The sequence below is a fragment of the Saccostrea echinata genome, unplaced genomic scaffold, assembly GCF_033153115.1.
Source record: "Saccostrea echinata isolate AGI-Se365-2 ecotype Australia unplaced genomic scaffold, CSIRO_AGI_Sech_v1 ptg000002l, whole genome shotgun sequence".
Classification (NCBI taxonomy): Eukaryota; Metazoa; Mollusca; class Bivalvia; order Ostreida; family Ostreidae; genus Saccostrea; species Saccostrea echinata.
In genome coordinates this window covers 28,462,145-28,482,264 of record NW_026889751.1, presented here as the reverse complement: position 1 = coordinate 28,482,264, position 20,120 = coordinate 28,462,145, and the positions used below count along the sequence as shown (strand labels likewise).

The 20,120-nt window shown below is 33.9% G+C and overlaps 2 protein-coding genes across 3 annotated transcripts in view; one reads left to right on the top strand and one right to left on the bottom strand.

Annotated features, from left to right (window-relative positions):
- The window catches only part of LOC133202354 (neuronal acetylcholine receptor subunit alpha-10-like), a 28,351-nt gene extending 22,071 nt beyond the window's left edge, over positions 1-6,280 (top strand). For both annotated transcript variants that reach the window (XM_061338166.1, XM_061338175.1), the window contains exons 5-7: positions 3,960-4,069; positions 4,819-5,354; positions 5,567-6,280. In XM_061338166.1, coding sequence (XP_061194150.1) covers positions 3,960-4,069; positions 4,819-5,354; positions 5,567-6,126 — 1,206 coding nt within the window. In that variant the 3' untranslated portion in view covers positions 6,127-6,280. The remainder of the gene's footprint in view (positions 1-3,959; positions 4,070-4,818; positions 5,355-5,566) is intronic.
- Positions 6,281-6,494: 214 nt separating this feature from the next.
- On the bottom strand, positions 6,495-12,633 carry LOC133202345 (galactose mutarotase-like). Its single transcript, XM_061338154.1, has 8 exons — positions 12,528-12,633; positions 12,163-12,293; positions 11,918-12,072; positions 10,723-10,932; positions 10,526-10,607; positions 9,026-9,173; positions 7,102-7,276; positions 6,495-6,745 (listed from the first exon to the last, which is right to left on the bottom strand). Exons 1-8 carry the CDS (start codon positions 12,596-12,598, stop codon positions 6,665-6,667), a joined length of 1,053 nt encoding a protein of 350 aa, XP_061194138.1. The 5' UTR covers positions 12,599-12,633; the 3' UTR covers positions 6,495-6,664.
- Positions 12,634-20,120: the final 7,487 nt, after the last annotated feature.

Sequence of the window (20,120 nt, the reverse complement as noted above, 5' to 3'; positions counted from 1 at the left end):
TACTCCAGACCCCTACTTTTTCAGATGCCGGCTGTATCAAGTAAGTCAATCTAGACGTTTACTTTATCACGTAGATTAGGTCCAGATGCCCACTGTATCACGTACGTTCATTTCAAATACACAGTGTATCAGATGGCATCATACATTGTACAAACACTGATACCTCTTTGACACGACGTCTCTTACGAGACTGTATCTCTAGTGGTTTGTTATTATATTAAGAAAGGGAAAAGCAGCATCTGGACTTAAAACTTACCAGCAATAACAACATCAACAAATAAGAATTATGATCCTTTTAAATGTTTTAAATGTCTTCCAATATTATCCTGTTATTGTAAACATTGAAACAGTGTTCATCTAATGAAATATTGTGATAACGAACAGTATTTAAGCTCATAAGTCCATTCAAACAATACAAATCAGGAACAGAGCAAATACGGACCTCTAGAACATCAGAGGTGGGGTCAGGTGCCATGGAGGAGTGAGCATCTCATGCCGACCGGTCACATCCGCCGTGTGCTGCTTGTCATGATCGCAAAAAAGGGGGAAACCGTAGACAAATCAGTGTGTAAATAATGACCTAACAATAGTATTAAAAACATCAGTCAGCATTTGACATAATGATACATTGTGTTTGCTGACAAGGTCATTGTATCGAACTTGAGAAATGATTACTTTAAACAAACGAGACTGTTCTTGTTTCATCAACTTGTTTCTCAATACCTTGTCTTGTTTTAGAAATTGTCCGTAAGTAGAGCATGCTCTTGCGTATTGAATCAACTGAGAGACATAAACCCTATATGCAGATGATAAGGGTATATTGCTACATTAGTAAGGGAGGTTGACGATTGAAAAGTTGAGGTCATCACGTTTATCATAAAGTTTGTTGTTAGGTTACCATTAACGTCATCTTCTAGTAAAATATCCAAATATGAAACATAAGTGTCAGACTTTGTGGTATCTTTTATTTCAAACTGGAATATATCGAGTCGACATATGAATGGACGTAACTACGGTATTATTAACTGATAATACGTCGTCGATATATCTAAATGTCGAGTTGAAGGCCACAGAAAGCGTTTTCTTCTTCTCATGTATAAGATATTAAATAAATTCTGCTTCATATGAATACAAAAATAGGTCTGCTTATAAATCAAAACCCAATGAACAGAACTTTATATTATTCATAATAGAGTAGTCTTCTTGTGTACTAAGTCATACATTGAAATCAGATCAAAACTGCAGGAGTAGAAGTGTTTCAAAAGAATTTTACAAAAATTCTTTTTCTAATATATTCAATGAAATCAACAAGAGGCCCAAGGGCCTTTAAAGTCACCTGAGTATAAAACAACAATCCATAGGAGATCCATAGAGTATAAAATAAACTGATAGAAGGAGCTTTTGTAAATCTTTGATCGTCCATTGTGGCCCCACCCTATCCCCAGAGTCATGATTTGAACAAACTTGAATATATACTACCTGAGGATGTTTCCATGTAAATATAACCAATCATGGCTTTGCTGTTCTAGTGGTTCTGGAGAAGAAAATTTTTAAAGATTTTTTTCTATGTATTTCTATGTAAAACTTGAATCATACCAAAATGACTAATCATGGCTTTGCAGTTCTTGAGAAGAAATTTTCCTATATATTCCTATGTAAGACTTTGATCGTCTATTGTGGCCCCACCCTACCCCCGAGGGTCATGATTTGAACAAACTTGAATCTACACTACCTGAGGATGCTTCCATATAAATATGACCAATCAGGGCTTAGCTGTTCCTGAGAAGAAGATTTTTAAAGATTTTTCCTATATATTTCTATTTAAACTTTGATCATCCATTGTGGCCCCGCCCTACCCCCGGAGGTCATTATTTGAACAAACTGGAATCTACACTACCTGAGGATTCTTCCATATAGATATGACCAATCAGGGCTTAGCTGTTCCTGGGAAGAAGATTTTTAAAGATTTTTCCTATATATCTCTATGTAAAACTTTGATCGTCTATTGTGGCCCCGCCCTACCCCCGGGAGTCATGATTTGAACAAACTTGAATCTACACTACCTGAAGATGCTTCCATATAAATATGACTCATCACAACTTTGCTGTTCTTGAGAGGAAGATTTTTCAAGATTTTTCCTATATATCTCTATGTAAAACTTTGATCGTCCATTGTAGCCCCACCCTAGCCCTGGGGGTCATGATTTTAACAGATTTGAGTCTACACTACCTGTTGATGTTTCCATATAAGTTTCATCTTACCTGGTTCAGTGGTTCTTGAGAAGAAAATTTTTAAAAGATATCATTAATTTTTCACTAATTCTTAAATATTTCCCCTTGGAAGGAGGCGTTGCCCTTCATTTGAACAAACTTGAATCATCTTTACCCAAGGATAGTTTGTGGCAAGTTTGGTGGAAATTGACCCAGTGGTTCTTGAGAAGAAGTCGAAAATGTGAGAAGTTTACGCACGACGCACACCCGCACGACGACGGACGAAAACAGATAGCAATAGGTCACCTGAGTGACTCAGGTGACCTAAAAACCGATACACAGAATTATGTATCTTAATTACAGTCTACATGGTCTACTTTAGTACCAATGAAATATGGAGACAAAAAACAGTATTCAAGCTAAAATCCATTAAAAAAATACAGATCGGGAGCAGAGTAAACACGGACCTCCGAAAACAGAGGTAGGATCAGGTGTCATGGAGAAGTGAGCATCCCCTGCCGAACGGTCACACCTGCCGTGTGCTCCTTGTTATGATCGGTAAATAACGGGAAAATCCGTCGGCAATTCAGTGTGTAAATAATGGCCTAACAATTAGTAATTAAGTCTTATTCAAATCTCTTCTGGTCTCTGACCAATAGAGCTTAAAATCTGGCGACTTGATTTTAAAGAACAGCAACCTGTGAATCATTGAATTACCGAGAAATAACATTTTCATTTAGTTATAAAATTGGGAGGTAAAGTTTGTGTTTAGAAATGAAAACATCGACTAGAGAATTTTGTGCTTTTTCATTATTTACATTTGTACGAGGCAATTTAAAAACTGATTACGTGAAGTTTTGAAACAAAAAATTTTTTTTCCAAAAGGAGGTCAAGCACCAAGGTCAAGTTAAAATATCAAAATTTTTAATACGAAAGGAAATGTCTTGTCACAAGAAATACACTTGTGAAATATAAGAGCCCGAGGATCAACTTGTCAAAAGTTACGGGCAAGGTTAAAATCTGTTAAAATTTTGCATAAGTGGGCCAAATTCTAAGGCCAAATATGTTGGTATCCAAAAAGAGGTCTTGCCATAAAGAATACACCTGTGAAATATGAAAGCACTTGCTCCAATTAATCAAAAGTTACGACAGGTTAAAGTTTTGCGGACAAACAGACAGACGGACGGACAGACCAAGAACTATATGCCCCCGAATCTTCGATTACGGGGACATAAAGAGCAGTATGGTTGGAACAAAAATGAAAAGCCAAACATAATCTTGGCAGTCACACACTTTTTGTAAAATTGAATTTTATTTTGATCAATCTCAGTACATTTTTTGGTTAATTGGGATGTTTGATATATTTTTGACAAACGCCGACAACAAGAAAGGTAAGAGGGTTAATAAACTTCTCACAAACCGGGAACGGGCTTTTATATATAGAAATAGTGCAAGAACGGCTTTTTCATTTATACTCCCAATTCAGATAGATGAGAAACTTCACTTATAGGAATATTAATTACAGGATGCATCTGAAATTAATCCTGAAAATTAATATGTCTAAAGGTTTTAATGTCCTGTGTAGATAGTGTCAATTTCGATTGAAATTGGTATAATTGTTGTATTATATGTAGAGATCTGTCTATTGATAGCTGTTTTTTCTCGGTAAATGAACTACATAAGAAGCTTATAAATAAGAGTGCAGAAATTAAAGATATTTGAAAGTATATTTCTTTTGATTTATTTAAGGAATGGAAAGACGAGAAGTTGGTCTGGGATCCCAAAGACTACAATGGGCTGGAGATGATGAGAATCCCATGCCGGAAAATATGGCTTCCGGATATTGTTCTGTACAATAGGTACATTACAATTAATAAATCTCCTTTTCCTTTGATTTATTTGTATTGAAAAAATGATTCAACAACATTTGTTAATGTTAGAATATGCGCTAAATGATTAGAGTTTGCCCATTAGCTCAATTTCTTACTGATCAATTAAGAATCCTTATAATTACTAGAAATAATTTATTTTTGTTACTTGGATTTGAAGCAGAAAATGTTACATATATTACCCTAGGCGATTCTTTCTTGTCAGTTCCAATTAACGAACGACAGATTTATTGAATTTTTCTCAATGCACATGTCGACATTGAAACAAAAACCTACAAACCTCGTTTGAATATAACGTGTGATAATTTGATGACAATATGTATGAGGTCACTTTCTGATGAAGCTGGAGAATGATGAAGAAATCCATCGATCGTGAGAAAATCCATTTGTTCTACTGAATCTATTGCTCTGAATTTTACAAAATATATATGTAGAGCCTAAGGATATTTTTTTTTTATTTTGCTGTATAGCATCGTTAAATGTTCAATCAATCCTTCTTCTGAGCTAACACATTCATATTCTAGAATTCTTAAGACTGTAATTAAGACAACGGGCGCACCTGAATTATCCAGTAATAAAAATACTCATCATCACTCAATTTTTATTGAAAATCGAACGTGACATGAAAATACCCAGTCGTAATTAAAGGGCTAAAATGATATTTTAAAATCTCTCCTCTATTATATGAAAGATTAAAAAAAATATTCTTACGTTTTCAGCGCTAGTGACCATAACGAGAAGTATATGGAGGCCTTGGCAATGGTCGGTAACGATGGCACAGTCTTCTGGCCACCAATAGTGAAGTTTAGAAGCTCCTGTCTGATGGATATGACCTACTTTCCGTTTGACGACCAAATTTGTAGGCTAAAACTGGGATCCTGGGCCTACACTGGCTTTCAAGTGGACGTCCTCAATCGGTCAAACACCATTGACATGTCTAGATTTGTAGAGAACGGCGAATGGGAGATAATAAACACTGAGGCAATTCGGAATAATGTATACTACACGTGCTGCCCGGAACCATTTCCGGATGTGACGATCACGTTACACTTACGTAGAAGGACTATTTACTTCATGTATAACGTCATCATCCCTTCCATCATGTTGTCTAGCCTAGCCCTTCTTGGGTTCTGGGTTAATCCTGACTCTGGGGAAAAGGTAACCCTCGGTCTTACGGTGCTGCTTGCTCTCTCTGTCTTCATGCTGTTAATTGCTGAAAACACTCCCGCCACGTCCTTCTTTATACCACTTTTAGGTATGTATCTCTCTTTTATTCTTTATTGTTCAGTCTAAAATCATGTATTTCAATGTTTGACTTCTTAACTGTTTGACTCATGATCAGCCTCTACTTGTCTGCTTCCTTCCAAAATGTCAATGCTACAACTCTGCCTCATAAGACATCAAAGTAAACAAGGTTTAAATGTAATTAAAAGGCAACAATTACAATGAAATATATATTTCTTTCAGGCATATATCTCATAACTACGATGTCCTTCACCTCTCTGTCTGTTATCTGTGCAGTGGGCGTGACAAACCTTCACCTCCGAGGTCACGCATACCCTGTTCCGAATTGGTTGCGTAAGCTCCTATTTTTAATTTCGAATATTTTGTGTATAAGGCTTCATCATATAAGGAACGGATTGTCACTTAATAATTCACCATACTGGGACAGAATCCCGGCGTCTTCCACTTTTGGAAATCACTCCACTTCGAACGGTCGAATTGTGCACGATCTGGGTGAGGGGACGGTCATTCATCATGACGAAGTACACAAAGAAGGGGCGGCCCCTAGCGAGAGATTACTAAGGGAAGATAACTCTGATTCGAATCACGCATTACTAGAAACTATAAAGTGCCTTATTAACAAACAAGAAGAGGGTGAACGAGAGAAAAAGATTCATGACGAATGGAAGGAAGTGGCATTGATAATTGACCGTTCTCTGTTCGTTATTTTTCTGCTGGGGATGATTGTAGCATCTGTGTACATTCTTGTTGTCTTGCCATTAAGAAAGTTAGGGACGGTTTAAGTCACCCTGACATGTGCTCTTTTGCCAACAGTTTGGAAATATTAACGAACGGTTAACTTCATGCTATATTGTATAAATGATATTTTTATTAATAATGTTGTTAACACTCTTGTGTTTGACACAATAAAGCCGCACAATTAATAGGTTATAAGTATTTGATTGTGTCTTTCATTTCAAACCACAGTGACTAATTCCTTGGTTCAGCACAACATTAATGGAAGTTTTAGTAACGTATTTCAAAGTTTGCGAAATAAAATCATCAAAGTGGACTATTGAAATTAGTATTAACAGCCCGAAACTCTTGTTGACACGGAAATAATTGATTTCTTGACAATTAAAATGTAAATCTACTAATCAAAGACTTAAAATTTAGGCATATGTATATTTATTGAAACTGGATTTTTCAAATGACAATTGCAAAAGTCTTCTATCTTTGTCACATGAACATGTAAATGTTACATGAACTTATAAATGTTACATGAACTTGTAAATGTTACATGAACTTGTAAAAGTTACATGAATTCTCCTCAGAATGTTCCTAAGCAGTCAGTCCGAATTTGTACACAGTTGTATGGCGATAGGTCTCTCCTGGACGAAGGATCGTGTTTGGAAAATTTGGCTGGTAAAAAAAGAAGACATCATTGTGAGGAAATTTGAATTCATGCATGTCAAGTGCTTGTCCTTATTCAACGTCTTGGCACAAATCATTATTACCTGGACAATATTGCAAAGGATCGCTTTCATAAGATAAGAAACAATTAATTATACTACAGCTGGACGATCCTTGTCTTCACAGAGTCTAAGATATGCAACTAATTTTAACAATTTGAAAATTAACAGCTCAAAAATTTCAGAAGAACCTTTATAGGTCACAATGACCTGCTTTTGGGCTGTTAGGTCACTATGACCTACTGCTGGGCTGATATATACCAATTAGCAGGTAAAGGAAAGACTGCAATGTCTTTCATGACTTGCCTGGTTTACACTGTTAGCGTAATGTTGTGTCTCTAAACAAACGGAAGCAAACTTCTGGTACTCGACGCCACCCTTCCCGAAAACCCCCGTGGCCATATTACATCCGGTGTAGCACTGTATTCCTGGCTCTGTCGTAAATACTTCCATTTTACGCCCGGAAGGTGGATGTTCTAGACTGAATAAGTGATGCAACTTCAAATTTGTTCTCTCGTAAAAAGTATTTGAAACATTATGATTAAGAATTCAATAAATAAGTCAGCCATTTATGTCAATACATATAGCTTGTAAAACAATGCGAAAAGCAAAGCAAATGTAGACTACTGTAATCCTCTTTTTGTTTCGAACATATTCTATTGAACAAAAGGATTGGAAGTATGTTCTCACAATTTATACTGGGTCCCCTCCTAAAACATTGCAATATGTCATGCGAATGAAATAAGAAGATAACGAACAGTATTCAATCTCGAAAGTCCAATGAAACGCTACAAATTTGGAGCAGAGCAAACACGGACCTCAAAATTTAGAGGTGGGTCAGGTGCCAAGGAGGAGTGAGCATCCCCTGCCGACAGGTCACACCTGATAGGTTGTATGTGCTGACAAGGTCATTGTATCGACCGTAAAATTTGCGAAATGATGACTTCAAACGAGACTGTTGATATCCTTGTTTTATCAACTTGTTTGTCGATAGCTTGCCTCGGTGTAGAAATTGTTCATACGTAGAGCATGCTCCTGCGTATCGAATCAACTGAGAGACATAAACCCCATATGCAGGTGATAAGGGTATATTGCTACATAAGTAAGGGAAGTTAACGATTGAAAAGTTGAAGTCATCACGTTTATCATAAAGCTTTGTTGTTAGGTTACCATTAACGTCTTTTTCTAGTGAAATATCTAAATATGAAACAGATGTGTCAAACTCTGTGGTGTCTTTTATTTCAAGCTCACTGGGATATATCAGTCGACATATGAATGGAAGTAACTATTGTTTATTGATAATACGTCGTTGATATATCGAAATGTCGAGTTGAAGGCCACAGCAAGTGGTTTTTTTTTTCTCATGTAGAAGATTTTGAATAAATTCTGCTTCATATCAATACAAAAATAGGTCTACTTATAACGGGGCGCAATTGAAACCCATGGAAATTCCAACATATTGTTGGAAGACCTGATCTCCAAAAACTACATAGATATTGTCAATCAGAAACTCAAGCATCATTTTAATATTAACTTCAGAGTACTTGTGTGTACAATCAGAATGATTTTTAACAAAATAATTTTGCAAATGACCAAATGACAAGGTAAGAATATTTACGATATCTATTTTTATTGAAAAAGCAGCTGTCTATGACATCAAAAAGTCTGGATTTCAATTTATCGTGGGGAATGGTTGTATAAAGTGTTGAAAAGTCGTACCTTTTGATGATATTGATTTTAGTAAAATTTTGTGAGTTTTTAAGTATCCACATCTGATTTACACCACTTCTAGAATATACTGTTGTAGAGTACCCCTGAAGTTTCTCCTTCATTACAGTAAATATTTTAGTGAGGAGTAAAGAAAGAGGCTTGGTAGAACATTTACTGGAACCCGCTATGTAAAAGTATGGTAATCATTTTGATTGTTGGGAATATTAAAAATACCTAAAACGGACATATGATTTTGCAGACTTTGCTCCTTAGAAAGAGAGCTATGGGTGTAAATTGGATTTCCACCTGCAATTCTAAGAAATAATTCTTATAAATGTGAATTTTTACAAGTAATACAACTGAAATTCTGTAATCATCTTTCCATACTCAATTTGCTTATTCACCAAAATAATCCTTAAAATATCAATAAATGAGTTCGAAGTATTGAATAAATATTTTTTTTTTTAAAGCATTAATTGACAATAGAATACATTTAACACGAAGATAAACATGAATTTACCTAGCAACTCGAGTGAGTTTCCCTAGCTGCCCTCCGACACAGAAGTTAATGTCATATCCTTTCCCGTTGTTTACGTATTTAAGGCGATCGCCTAAGCGTGTAGGCGTCCTCAGGTCATAGGCTGTTCCTTCCACAGATGTAATGACGCCTGAATTGCAACAAAAATTTCCTCGAATACCAGTACATTGTCGTGATTGTGTATTTGAGACAAAGCAATCACCAAAACAACAAACAAAAATCAACACGCTATATAAGTTATGTTGTCTTCATGGTCTTATGATCTTGCATCAAAATATGTAAAAACACAAAGGCTAGGGAAAAAAGGATTTCGTTTTACCAGATTAAAAAGTCCTGGTAAACTAAATAATTACAGAAAAAAAATATTGTATTAATTTGATCTTGGGACTGAATTCCGATTCGAATTGAAATCACATTTAAATCAACTTATAAAAATAAATTTAGATCTAGAGAAAAATTGTGATCTTAGACTTTTTTTATTTTATTAGATTTTTTATCTATTTTATGGGAACAATTCGTATTGCATATTGCGAATCAAATTTCCTCTTAAAAATCTAATTGAATTTTTGCAAAAATTAGCAGTTTCAGTATTTTTTCCTTCATTATTTTATCAGATCAGAATTTAAGAACGTAGAAATACGTTGCATCAAGGCGCTCTTGTTTCGATCGAAACAAATTTTGGGGGTCATAAACTTTCATATGCCCTCATTTTGCAAAAATAGAGAACGGCTTGAAGATTTGTACTTTGTTCAATACATCGGAAATCAGAAAAGAAAAGTTAATTTGATCTCATTTTTAACTAGTCAGGATGAAAAAGAAAATACCAAAGTAGGGAATATGGAATGAATTAATAAATGGTAAACATACCATCGCGAGTCTAAATTGTCAACTTTAATTAAGACTACATTGCAACATCAAATAAAGGACTGCGAAATTGTAAATCTACATACCATGTAATATAAGCCCTTATAACATTATCTTATTACTATTTTATTATAGATTAGTTGATTGTTGAAAATATCGCACAGAATAAACTGTATGGAGAATTCTTGACATATTTACATGCACAAGAGTAGAAAATGTTTATGAATAACAACTTAACAGCAATGATTATCCTCTCCACGGGGGGCACCTGTCACACGTGGTTTTGGATGAACTGCCTATAAATCCCATCTTGTTAAGCAAATGATAGATTTAGGAAAACTACTGCTTAATCCAACCATCAAAATGACTGATATAAGATAGCCCAGAAAAGCAAACAAAGGCATCTGGTAAACTTATAAATCACTGAAAAAAGCGGCAGATTTGATAAGAAATATACTTGATATATACGAAGAACGATCACGGATTATCTACAAGGCACCCACGTTTATTGAATCACTCATTAATAACTGAAAGAAACTATAAATTGTAATGGAGACTGACGTATTGGGATTAGATACCGACAGGTAGAAAATCATTAGGTTTAATTGGGGTCATCACCTGTTGGAATAATGTTCTGATCCAAAGGAGTGTACGTGTAGGCATCAATCCAAAGCACGTGGTCATCTATGTTTGGATAACCCTTCAATAAAAAGACAAATGTTTTCAGCTGGTTTAGATTATTTAACGTATTTGTTGTATAAATAATTTTGCGTGTCACTTTTTATAGATTTCTACAGTATTAACTTTTCACACACCTGCCCAGCTAGATTAAAGTAGGCGTGGTTTGTAAGGTTAATGGGCGTGGCTTTTGTTGTGGTTGCCGTGTAATCAATGACAAGTTCGTTCTCATTGGTCAGACGGTATCTAACCTCTACGGTTAACTCCCCCGGATAGTGTTCCTCGCCATCAGGACTTACGTACGTCAGTACAAGCGTGTCGTCGTCCACTCTTGCTTTCCATACCATCTTGTCAAGAAAAGAAGACAACTGTCTCTAGACACAGTTTGGAATTTAAACTGTCGGTACATAATTTTAAAAACAGCATCTATTATATGGTCGAAGAAATATAGAAGGTACTAGTGTATGTTTTTCTCTCTGTGTGTGTCCATCTGTTGCAATACTCAAGTTTTCGCAATGAAATTTTATATACTCTCTATGACTTTCAGAAGGACCCCAATTGATTTTGGAGCCAAAAGGTGAGAAGTATTGCTTACAAATCCATATATGCTGTAAAATGGTACACTTTACGGATGATATCTCTGAACGTACTTTAGGTTTTGTAATGAAATTTCATAACTTCCTATTATTTAAAGAAGATCCCTATTTATTCTTATGTCAAAGGCTGAGGTCACAACATTATATATTATATAAAATGATTTTCAGATGTTAAGTTTGGTTCTCTATGAGGTTTTGAAATGAAACTACGGTGAACACTCTTTTTAACCTATCTAAGACCCCTGTTAATTTTGAGGTCAAAAGGTCAATGTCGCATAGATGTTATAAAATGGTACATTTTAGTTTTTAGGTGATATCTCTGGAAGTAATTTGGATATCGCCATGAAAATCATATCAAAACTCCTTATGCCTTATAGATGACACCTACTGATTTTGAGGTCGAAAGATTAAAGTCAAGATCACTTGTAAATTCATATATTGCTTAAAAAGTTTTCTAAAGCCACTTTAACTCTGTCTATAATGAAAACATTACCCCTTTTGATTCTGAAATAAAAAGGTCATAGGTCAAGGTCACAAACTTATATAGATTGTTTCTGGTTTCAATTTTGAATAAACCTCTGTCCTTAAGCGGGGAACAGAAATTCATTGAATTAGCTTGTACTTCTTAATTTGTATAGAGAACCTGAACTTTCTGATACCTCTCCTACCCCCCATAAATGATGCTCTCCTATGCTTGTCAGAGAGAAATCAAAGGTGAACTTGCCATCAGAGCTACCTTATCAAACCCCTTCACACCACCATGTAGGTGGTTAGGACCGTTGTTAACCGCCAATTGATACTCTTTCCCATCAAGGGTAAATTTTCCTCCAGCGATTCTGTTTGCCACTCTTCCACATATAGCTCCAAAATAAGGATGACGTGCTTCATACCCTGTGCATAAATGTCAAATCATCAATTATTTTGATTGTAATTTTCTTCCATTTCCTTTATTATATACTCATTAGATATTATAAATTTTACCTTTGATGTCATCAAATCCCAAGTTTATATCTACCACCTTTCCGTTTTTATCAGGAACTAAGATATCCGTTACAATTCCACCATAATTAATTATCCGGACGGTTATGTTATTTTTGTTCTTAAATGTAAACCTAAAAAATATTTGTGTTATAAAGTATTACCTGTAAGATTCTTTTTGATTAAATGTTTGATAACAGTGATTTGATAAGTATTTTCTAATTGTTAATTTCAACTGGATGCTGAGATTTATTTAACATTTAAACGGGCCACCATATCACACGACCCAAAGCCCTCTCTGTCCACTTTATTTTTCGTCTGCATCCTTTGCACAAAGTGACATTGTTTTCTCACCACCCTTAACTTACCTGCTGATTTCTGTGCCGTCCTGCAGGCGACCAAAACTGTCCCGAGTAGGAATGACTTTACCTTCCGCCATCTCCACGCTGATCAATCTCAAATCTGGGTCATCTATATCTCCTATGCGATAAAAGCCACGTACACAGACGAGTGGACATTTGGACATGAATTTAAAAATTCCATTCAAGCAAACAAATCATATTCGTATTTGGTTTAGTGTCAATTAAGACAGGTAGATAACACGATGACAAAAGTAAATAAAACGGACAATTTCCATGGAAAAGGATAGTCACATTTGAAATTCAAATACAAAATATATTTCAAAAATAAATAAAGAAATAAAAGAAAAAGAAAATAATTTTGGTATAAATCCTTGACAATTTGCAAGATAACAACATACCAAATATACATAATAATAAAGAATAATAAGAAATTGTGTCTCTTTCCAATATATAAACAGACCCTGGTATTTATCATCATTTGAAAATCATAAGAATATTCCTTTATTCATTCAATTATAAATTACTCTAATTAGATGACAACAAAATAGATATTGATTGAAAGACATAAGATTATTGGGTCCCGTAGCTTTTCCTAAGGTTCTGTAACTACTATTTATCATTATAACATTTACTTCTTTGTTACCTCGCTTCATATTTTCGGCGAAGCGATACTCATTTTGTTTAGTTATTTGTATATCCCATTTAAGATTTGTCTAAATGATGATGTTCAATGCTCGAGAAACAATCTCAAAAAATCATATGTTGATTCTACAACTGACTGCTTAAAAATGTGATATATGACATATTCAGAATAACTTCCTTCAAATAATAAGCACGGGAGTAAAGTTTCTTTTGTTTCACAATTGTCCACTTGAGGCAAAAACTTAGTTAAATTAGCCAAAAGATCAAAATTAATTAAGAACCTTCTTTGATTTCCCTTTGAAATGAATTTTAGAATGAAAAGGTATAGTTTTATACGTTTCAAAATTGATCTGATATTAGCGGTTGCATAAAACAAATGTCACGATACTATCTAATTTCATTTATTTTATTAATTTTCCTAAATTTTAAGGTACATTTTACTGTCATTCTGCTATACAAATACCATTAATAACTATTTTTAAATTCACTACACGATACTTGTATCTTTTGTAACAAATAAAGAGAGATAAAAATGAAGAAGAAACTTAACTTAGCAGACCTGGCCCCAGGATCATGAAACGTCTTAAGTCAAAATCTTTGTGTTGTACTAAAATGTTGTAAAAGTCAAGCAGACCAAAATTAAAATATTTTTCAATATTGCTTTACAAAAGTGTTTTACTGCAAAATTAGAGCTTAATTCAATAGTTACTAAACATTTTACTGGCGATTGAAAATTTGACTTAAGTCTAAGTCTGTTTCATGATCCTGGGGCCTGGAATTCTCCACAAATTTGATATACTTACTTTGATAGACTGAATACTTACCAAAAACCAAAACTTGATTGGTAACAATGTGAGAATAACAAAAAAGTACTCGAACTTTGCAAGGGGGTACTTTATTCGAGACAATTTCTCTCTCTTCGAAAAAAAAAATAGCATTGTACTTAATAAAATATTAAAGTTAAACAACTGTAATTCATATTATTTCAGAGTAAGTGTACATTTCAATAGTTTGGGGGACAATGAATATAAAAAGCCGATCCTGTTAGGTGTCTCATTTTAAAGTTAGTTTCTTTTCATTCTTAGCACAGGGAGCCTCAAATCAAATAATATCGAGGAAAATTAATCCTTTAAAGATATAAAATTTACGATTCATTAATTTTTTGTTGGCGTTATTTGGAAGCTAGAGTGATGCACGCATTAACGTAATACGACGAACAATAATTATCGACACAAAAAATTTCCCCTGAGAGGAAACTTTACACTATTTTCAATTGACTTGCATATAAAGTACCTAAATCAACCTTTAGACCGAAGTTTTTATGAATCATTTTCAGATACAACATTTATTTACAAGCCATTTTATACAACCATTGGAAAAAGTCAAAAGCCTTACAGAGTACTCGTATAATCGCTATGTACTGTATGATAAATATCATGAGTGTGTTCGATTTTTGTGTTTAACACTACTGACATCTGTAAATCATTTTTGAATGAATATCCCCTCCATAGCTTCACACAATTTTCAATCACAGTGTCACCATAGAAACATTATTTTTTTTTATCATTGTTCAAGAATTGCAAAAGGCAAATACATACTACATGTACAAGTATAGCTATGTTCTCTTACTTTTATTTTGCAAATTTCAAAAAAAAAAGAAAAAAGAAAGAAAGAAAGAAATATTTTGGGAAGCATTATTGCCTCTATAAATATTAGAATAGAAACATCAAATTATCGGGAAACGCCCTCGTTCTCCAAAGCATGTGCACGACGATGACAATGGAATGCTCGATTTTTTTTCAAGCTACATGTATTAGATTTTTTTCTCAATGAAAATGGACAATGAGGTTCAGTAGAAAAATTGCTACGTTGATACAAATAAGGATTACTGGGATAATTAATCCGCCTGAGTTACACAATTGATTTGTGAATTGTGAAGATAACGAAGTATAATCATGCTAAAAAGTCCAAGCCTTACAAAAATTTACTATAGAGAAATATAGTTAACTATAGTTTACTATAGTAAATACTTTGATACTTGATTTACTATGAACTTTACTACAGGACGTATTTTGGAGATTTTGAAGCTGAATATCTCTTAAATTCAATACCAATGATGTAAAATTTGGAAATAATATGTAAATATACAAGTAATTTTATCATCTAATATCAAATGTGTGCATGTATGAATTGGACAACATAAGATATAACAATCTGAAATTCATAGTAAGAAAACTTGGATTTTTGTATTTTAATTAACGACACAAATTAAAAGCAGGGAAAAACATCAGAAGTGGGATTAGGTGCTATGGAGAAGTAAGCATCCCCCGTCGACTGGTCACACCTGATTTGAGCCCTTTTTCCTGATCCCTGTAACATCAACTTATTTATCAGTATCCTAACTAAGTTTATAGAATAAATTGAATTAAATATAATCAAATTTAAATGCATTATATACGCATTTTTTAAGTATGTTTCTTTATGCTTGTGTGTAGATGCACATAATTAAAGCTTTCAGTCATATGATGTTGACCGTTTTCATTGGCATACTTGTCATGTGAAATTGTTTACAAGTCATTTCCATGTAAAACCTGAGCATTATTTTATTTTTGCGCTTGATTTTATCTGTTTTATTCTAGACTTTCAAAAAGAAATACAACGAATCGTTAGAGGCAAAATCGCTAAAATAACGCAGGATTATTCTAATCCTAGAAATAAAGAGAAACAGAGAAACTTCAGTGACAAAACAAACAACTGATACTTTAATTCCCATAAAGCGTCGAGTTCAGACAACTACTCACATCGTCTGAAGGGAGTTAATGGACTATGATACTAAAAACATAAAAATGGGCAATTACATCATAACACGGCCATCAACTGAAAAGTCAATGGCTTCTCTATACGATGGTCGCCCATACATGATTGGGATGTTAACTTTTATTTCAAATGAATTCAAAGTACAAAGAAAGAAAGAAAGAGATTCTCTCTCGCTCTCTTTCTCTCTCTCTCTCTCTCTCTCTCTCTCTCTCTCTCTCTCTCTCTCTGTGACGTGCCTTTCGTGTCTGAGTACAGGGAAGAGATTTTAAATCAAACAATCGCAGAGACGTGGAGCTTATTGTTTCGTCATGCTGACACGCATCACATCCGGGGATTTCATATATTTTTAAACGTCCACCAAAGTCAATGATGGCTGTCCCTTCCGTGAACTTGCCAGCTGAATTTCTTTTTTCCTTTCAATTTCTATACATAATTTTGATCCTTATGGTAAATGTTTCTTCAGATTTATCTAGGCAGTTGTTCTCTCGTTCTTCGTCGATTCGTCACTCTAATTTGTTTAATGTAATGACATGATGTTTGTCATATTAAGTCGAGACAATCACTATACGGTAAAACATTTCGAATGTGTCCCGATTGACCAATTTACTCAAGAAACCAGTGAACACTGCCTTAAACAATTACTTGGTTTCATGTATGGTGGACGTAGACATGTCTTGTCTGCTCATTATGATTAGGAATAATAAAATTATTATTGTTTCTGTCATAAATAATAGGGGTGTTTATTCCTACCAAATGAGAATTTGCCAGTAAGGCTCCAGCATAATATGTCTAGGAATATCTACGGCGATCTTTGTCATGCTTTTGCCAACAGAAGCAAAAATTTACGAGTATCAAATCAAAGGTTTCCTCTTAATCGAAAAAATTCAATCGTGTCTTCGAGGTTTTTTTAATTTTAAAGAAAATTGGATAAATGATGTCTGAATGCAGTGAATACCTGAATAAGACTCTGTTATTCTCAACCACCTGCTAAAAGTGCCAGGTAGATTGTTTTAGCAATGCGCAGTAAGTTGGAGTGGCAGCTCAGTGGATGAAAATAAAGCTTGTTTATTATTTCCTTTCTCCTCAGAATTACGTCTTTTATGAAACCTGTCAAGGATGCAACGTCAGCAATGTTGTTCGTGTTCTTTCTGTAAAGTTTCTTGCACAAAGCAAATGCTTTTCTTCGTTTTAATTGAAAACATCTATTTTATTATTTCTTCACCTCACCTGTTTGTAAACTTCTATCTATAGCTTCTTCAGAGAACACCTCCTCGGGGGAAACTCCTGCTCACTTTTGATGTATGTAGCTGTCAATCAAACTGAAGCACCACGTGCGTTATGTAAGGTGAAACATGATCGATCGATGATCCCCGTCCAAAGGCCCTTCATTGACCACGTGATGAACCCGCCTGGTGATAAAAACTTGTCGATATTAATTCCACACTTACTAACCAATGTCCGCTTGTCCTTACAATTAACGAATCTATAGATTTATTGTGCCCTGTGTCTTAACATTATATGAATATAATTTTTCTGGCTAAAACAAATGTTATGGTGTGTGCAAATGAAATGAGAAACATTAAGGTTCATTGACCCTCAGGTAAGAGAGTTAACTCTCACTTGGATAATTGGCTATAGGATATCCGTTCCTCAGCCAGGATCGATAACTCTCAAAATTATTATGCCTCAAAACGAAGCTTGGAATTGAAATCTTTTTGTGCAACAATTTTCATTTCATCATGCAATAAGATTCTAGGTTCTTTGAAGTCTTAGAAACTGTTTAACATGTTGACATTTTCACCCCAAAAGTACAAAAATAAATACTTTCTTAGTTTTAGAGAAATCGAATTTCCTATAATCTAGCTTAAGATACCGATGGTTATTAGCATATGAAATTAGAGCCTTGCAATAATAGCAAAAGTTTTTTACACTATGTATTAGAATACAATTGAAATACATGTGTAAAATAACTTAATTGTTGATCATTTTTCAATTAGAAAATGCAAATAGTTAGTGCCTTTATTCGCATTTCCTGAAAAACACATTTTAGATTTGATAATTTCCTTCTATAATATGATTAACTTTAATGATGAACTTTGAAGAAATATCATACCTAAATACATTTACATAATTTTAATTACTTATTATAACTGTTGATTTTCAGAACCTGAGGATCGGACTGCCTTAAAGAAAATTTCTATCAAATTTTGCCAAGCGAAGTATGCTGAAATAGTGTGTTTTTCCTGAATAGAGGGATAATGAAAAAACATTATAAATCATGTTTTATGCTGAAAAAGAACTACATGTCCCTTGTTTTTAACTTTTGACCTTAAAATTGATAAATAAAACAAGTTTATCTCAGTTGTTTTTAATTTATTTTATTTTTTTTCTTTTGATTATTATACACATATTATAGGACGATAAAAGATGCAATGTTTTGAACACCATACCATTCATGTATATTAACTTAGGCCTTCACTTTTAAACCATTAATCTAAGGGACATTCTTCTGTCTCGTGTTTTGTTTAATGTGCAGGTTATAAATGACTACCGACAACATTCATGATTGCATTTTGTGAAGATTGACAATCCGCGGCTACACATAGATCTTTTCCTCTTACTTCATCATTATAATTTGCCAAATCTTATAAATACCTATAAAATATGTTATGGTGCTATTTATAAGGCCAGTAATATGTTTTGAATTAAAAGGGGAAAATTTGGTTAAAAATCATACCTTACTGATATGAAAACTTGTATCCTATGTGGCTTATAATGTTTCTTAACATTTTTTGGAAATGGTTAACTTTTTATGTTGTGGATAACTTTCTTAACTGTTTCCTATTTTAAGCCTGGATGGTCAACGATATAAATTGACAATGAAATTTAGAACAATCGTGAATTTAAAGAGCAAATAATCTAATCTTTTAGCTGCGATACTTCTTCACTATCATTGCTTTATGGATCGTGAAAACACTGCGTGTAAAAGAAGACAGGTCAGAAAAAACTTCCTGACTTTAAGAAGGACAAACTGTTTCCTACCTTTTCAAAGAAATTATGTATATGTTGAAACTAACAGTCAATTAAGCCACTAATAAAGGAGCATAAATATTTATCAGATTTGCTTTTAGTGCAATTTGCGCATGTGGTTCGACAGCTATTTAGAAAAAAAAGGCTGATAGGTCAAAATCAGGAAGATATACACTGACAAAATAACAGAAAAATTCACAGAAGAAATGCAAACTAGCAAATTAAAAGAGAAATTCACAAAACAAGTAGACCACTGACAAAAAGACAGAAATGTATTCATCAGGAGAAATTCACAAGATGCCAATTGAATTCACAAAACAAGTATGAGAATATGTCAGAGAAATTCACAAATACACACGGTCAAAACACCACGGAAATTTAATTTCTTAAGAATAAATGAATGTGATTTGCTATTTTGCATATTTATGTATATTTATGATTCTGAATGTCGAAATGTAACATAGGGTAAAATTGTTCCCAAAGAACAACGTTATGAATTTCAACCTGTACTCTATCATTCATTTGTGCAAAAATGAAACATTTCTGGAAAATTACCAAAATCTGACAGAACACGCCAAACAGTATCATGTAGTAATTTTTTTTTTCATTTTACCTTTAAACACTAGGACGTAAATATGTAAAACTTGCTGACTGGTTTTGTGTTTCATCTAAGCTGTTTTAAGTTCTATCGATTACCGAATATACCTGTTATGTATATTCTTTTTTTCTTTTTAGTATGCAACTGTCATTAATATTCCTGGCATACCCATCAAACTAAACAGTGATTCCTTATAGGGTAAGTCAGGGTAATTTCGACCACCGTTTAATTTCGACCACAGGAACACAACACCACACAAAGATCTACGGAAGTGTTGAGACAAGTTTGATTTATTCGGAATTATAGAAAACTATTCCTCAAATAGTGTTTCCTAGTATAATTATTCATCGCAAATATTGCTTGATCAGAGATATAAATAATATTTTTACTATTATTTATGTCTCCAGTTTGACGTTCGAAGTCCCTCTCTTCTGTGCGCTTGATTTGATCAAGGAAATGCAAGAGAGACAACTCGTACAACCTCTTTTTAAGTTTAACCTTGTTCAACAGGC

Coding starts and splice junctions, on each gene's coding strand:
- LOC133202345 (XM_061338154.1), bottom strand. CDS start 12,598: ATGGCGGAAGGTAAAGTCATTCCTACTCGGGACAGTTTTGGTCGCCTG. Junction 10,933..11,917: donor GTGTGAAGGGGTTTGATAAG/GTAGCTCTGATG, acceptor TTTCTTGACAAG/ATGGTATGGAAAGCAAGAGT. Junction 6,746..7,101: donor ACGCTAACAGTGTAAACCAG/GCAAGTCATGAA, acceptor TTTTTTTACCAG/CCAAATTTTCCAAACACGAT.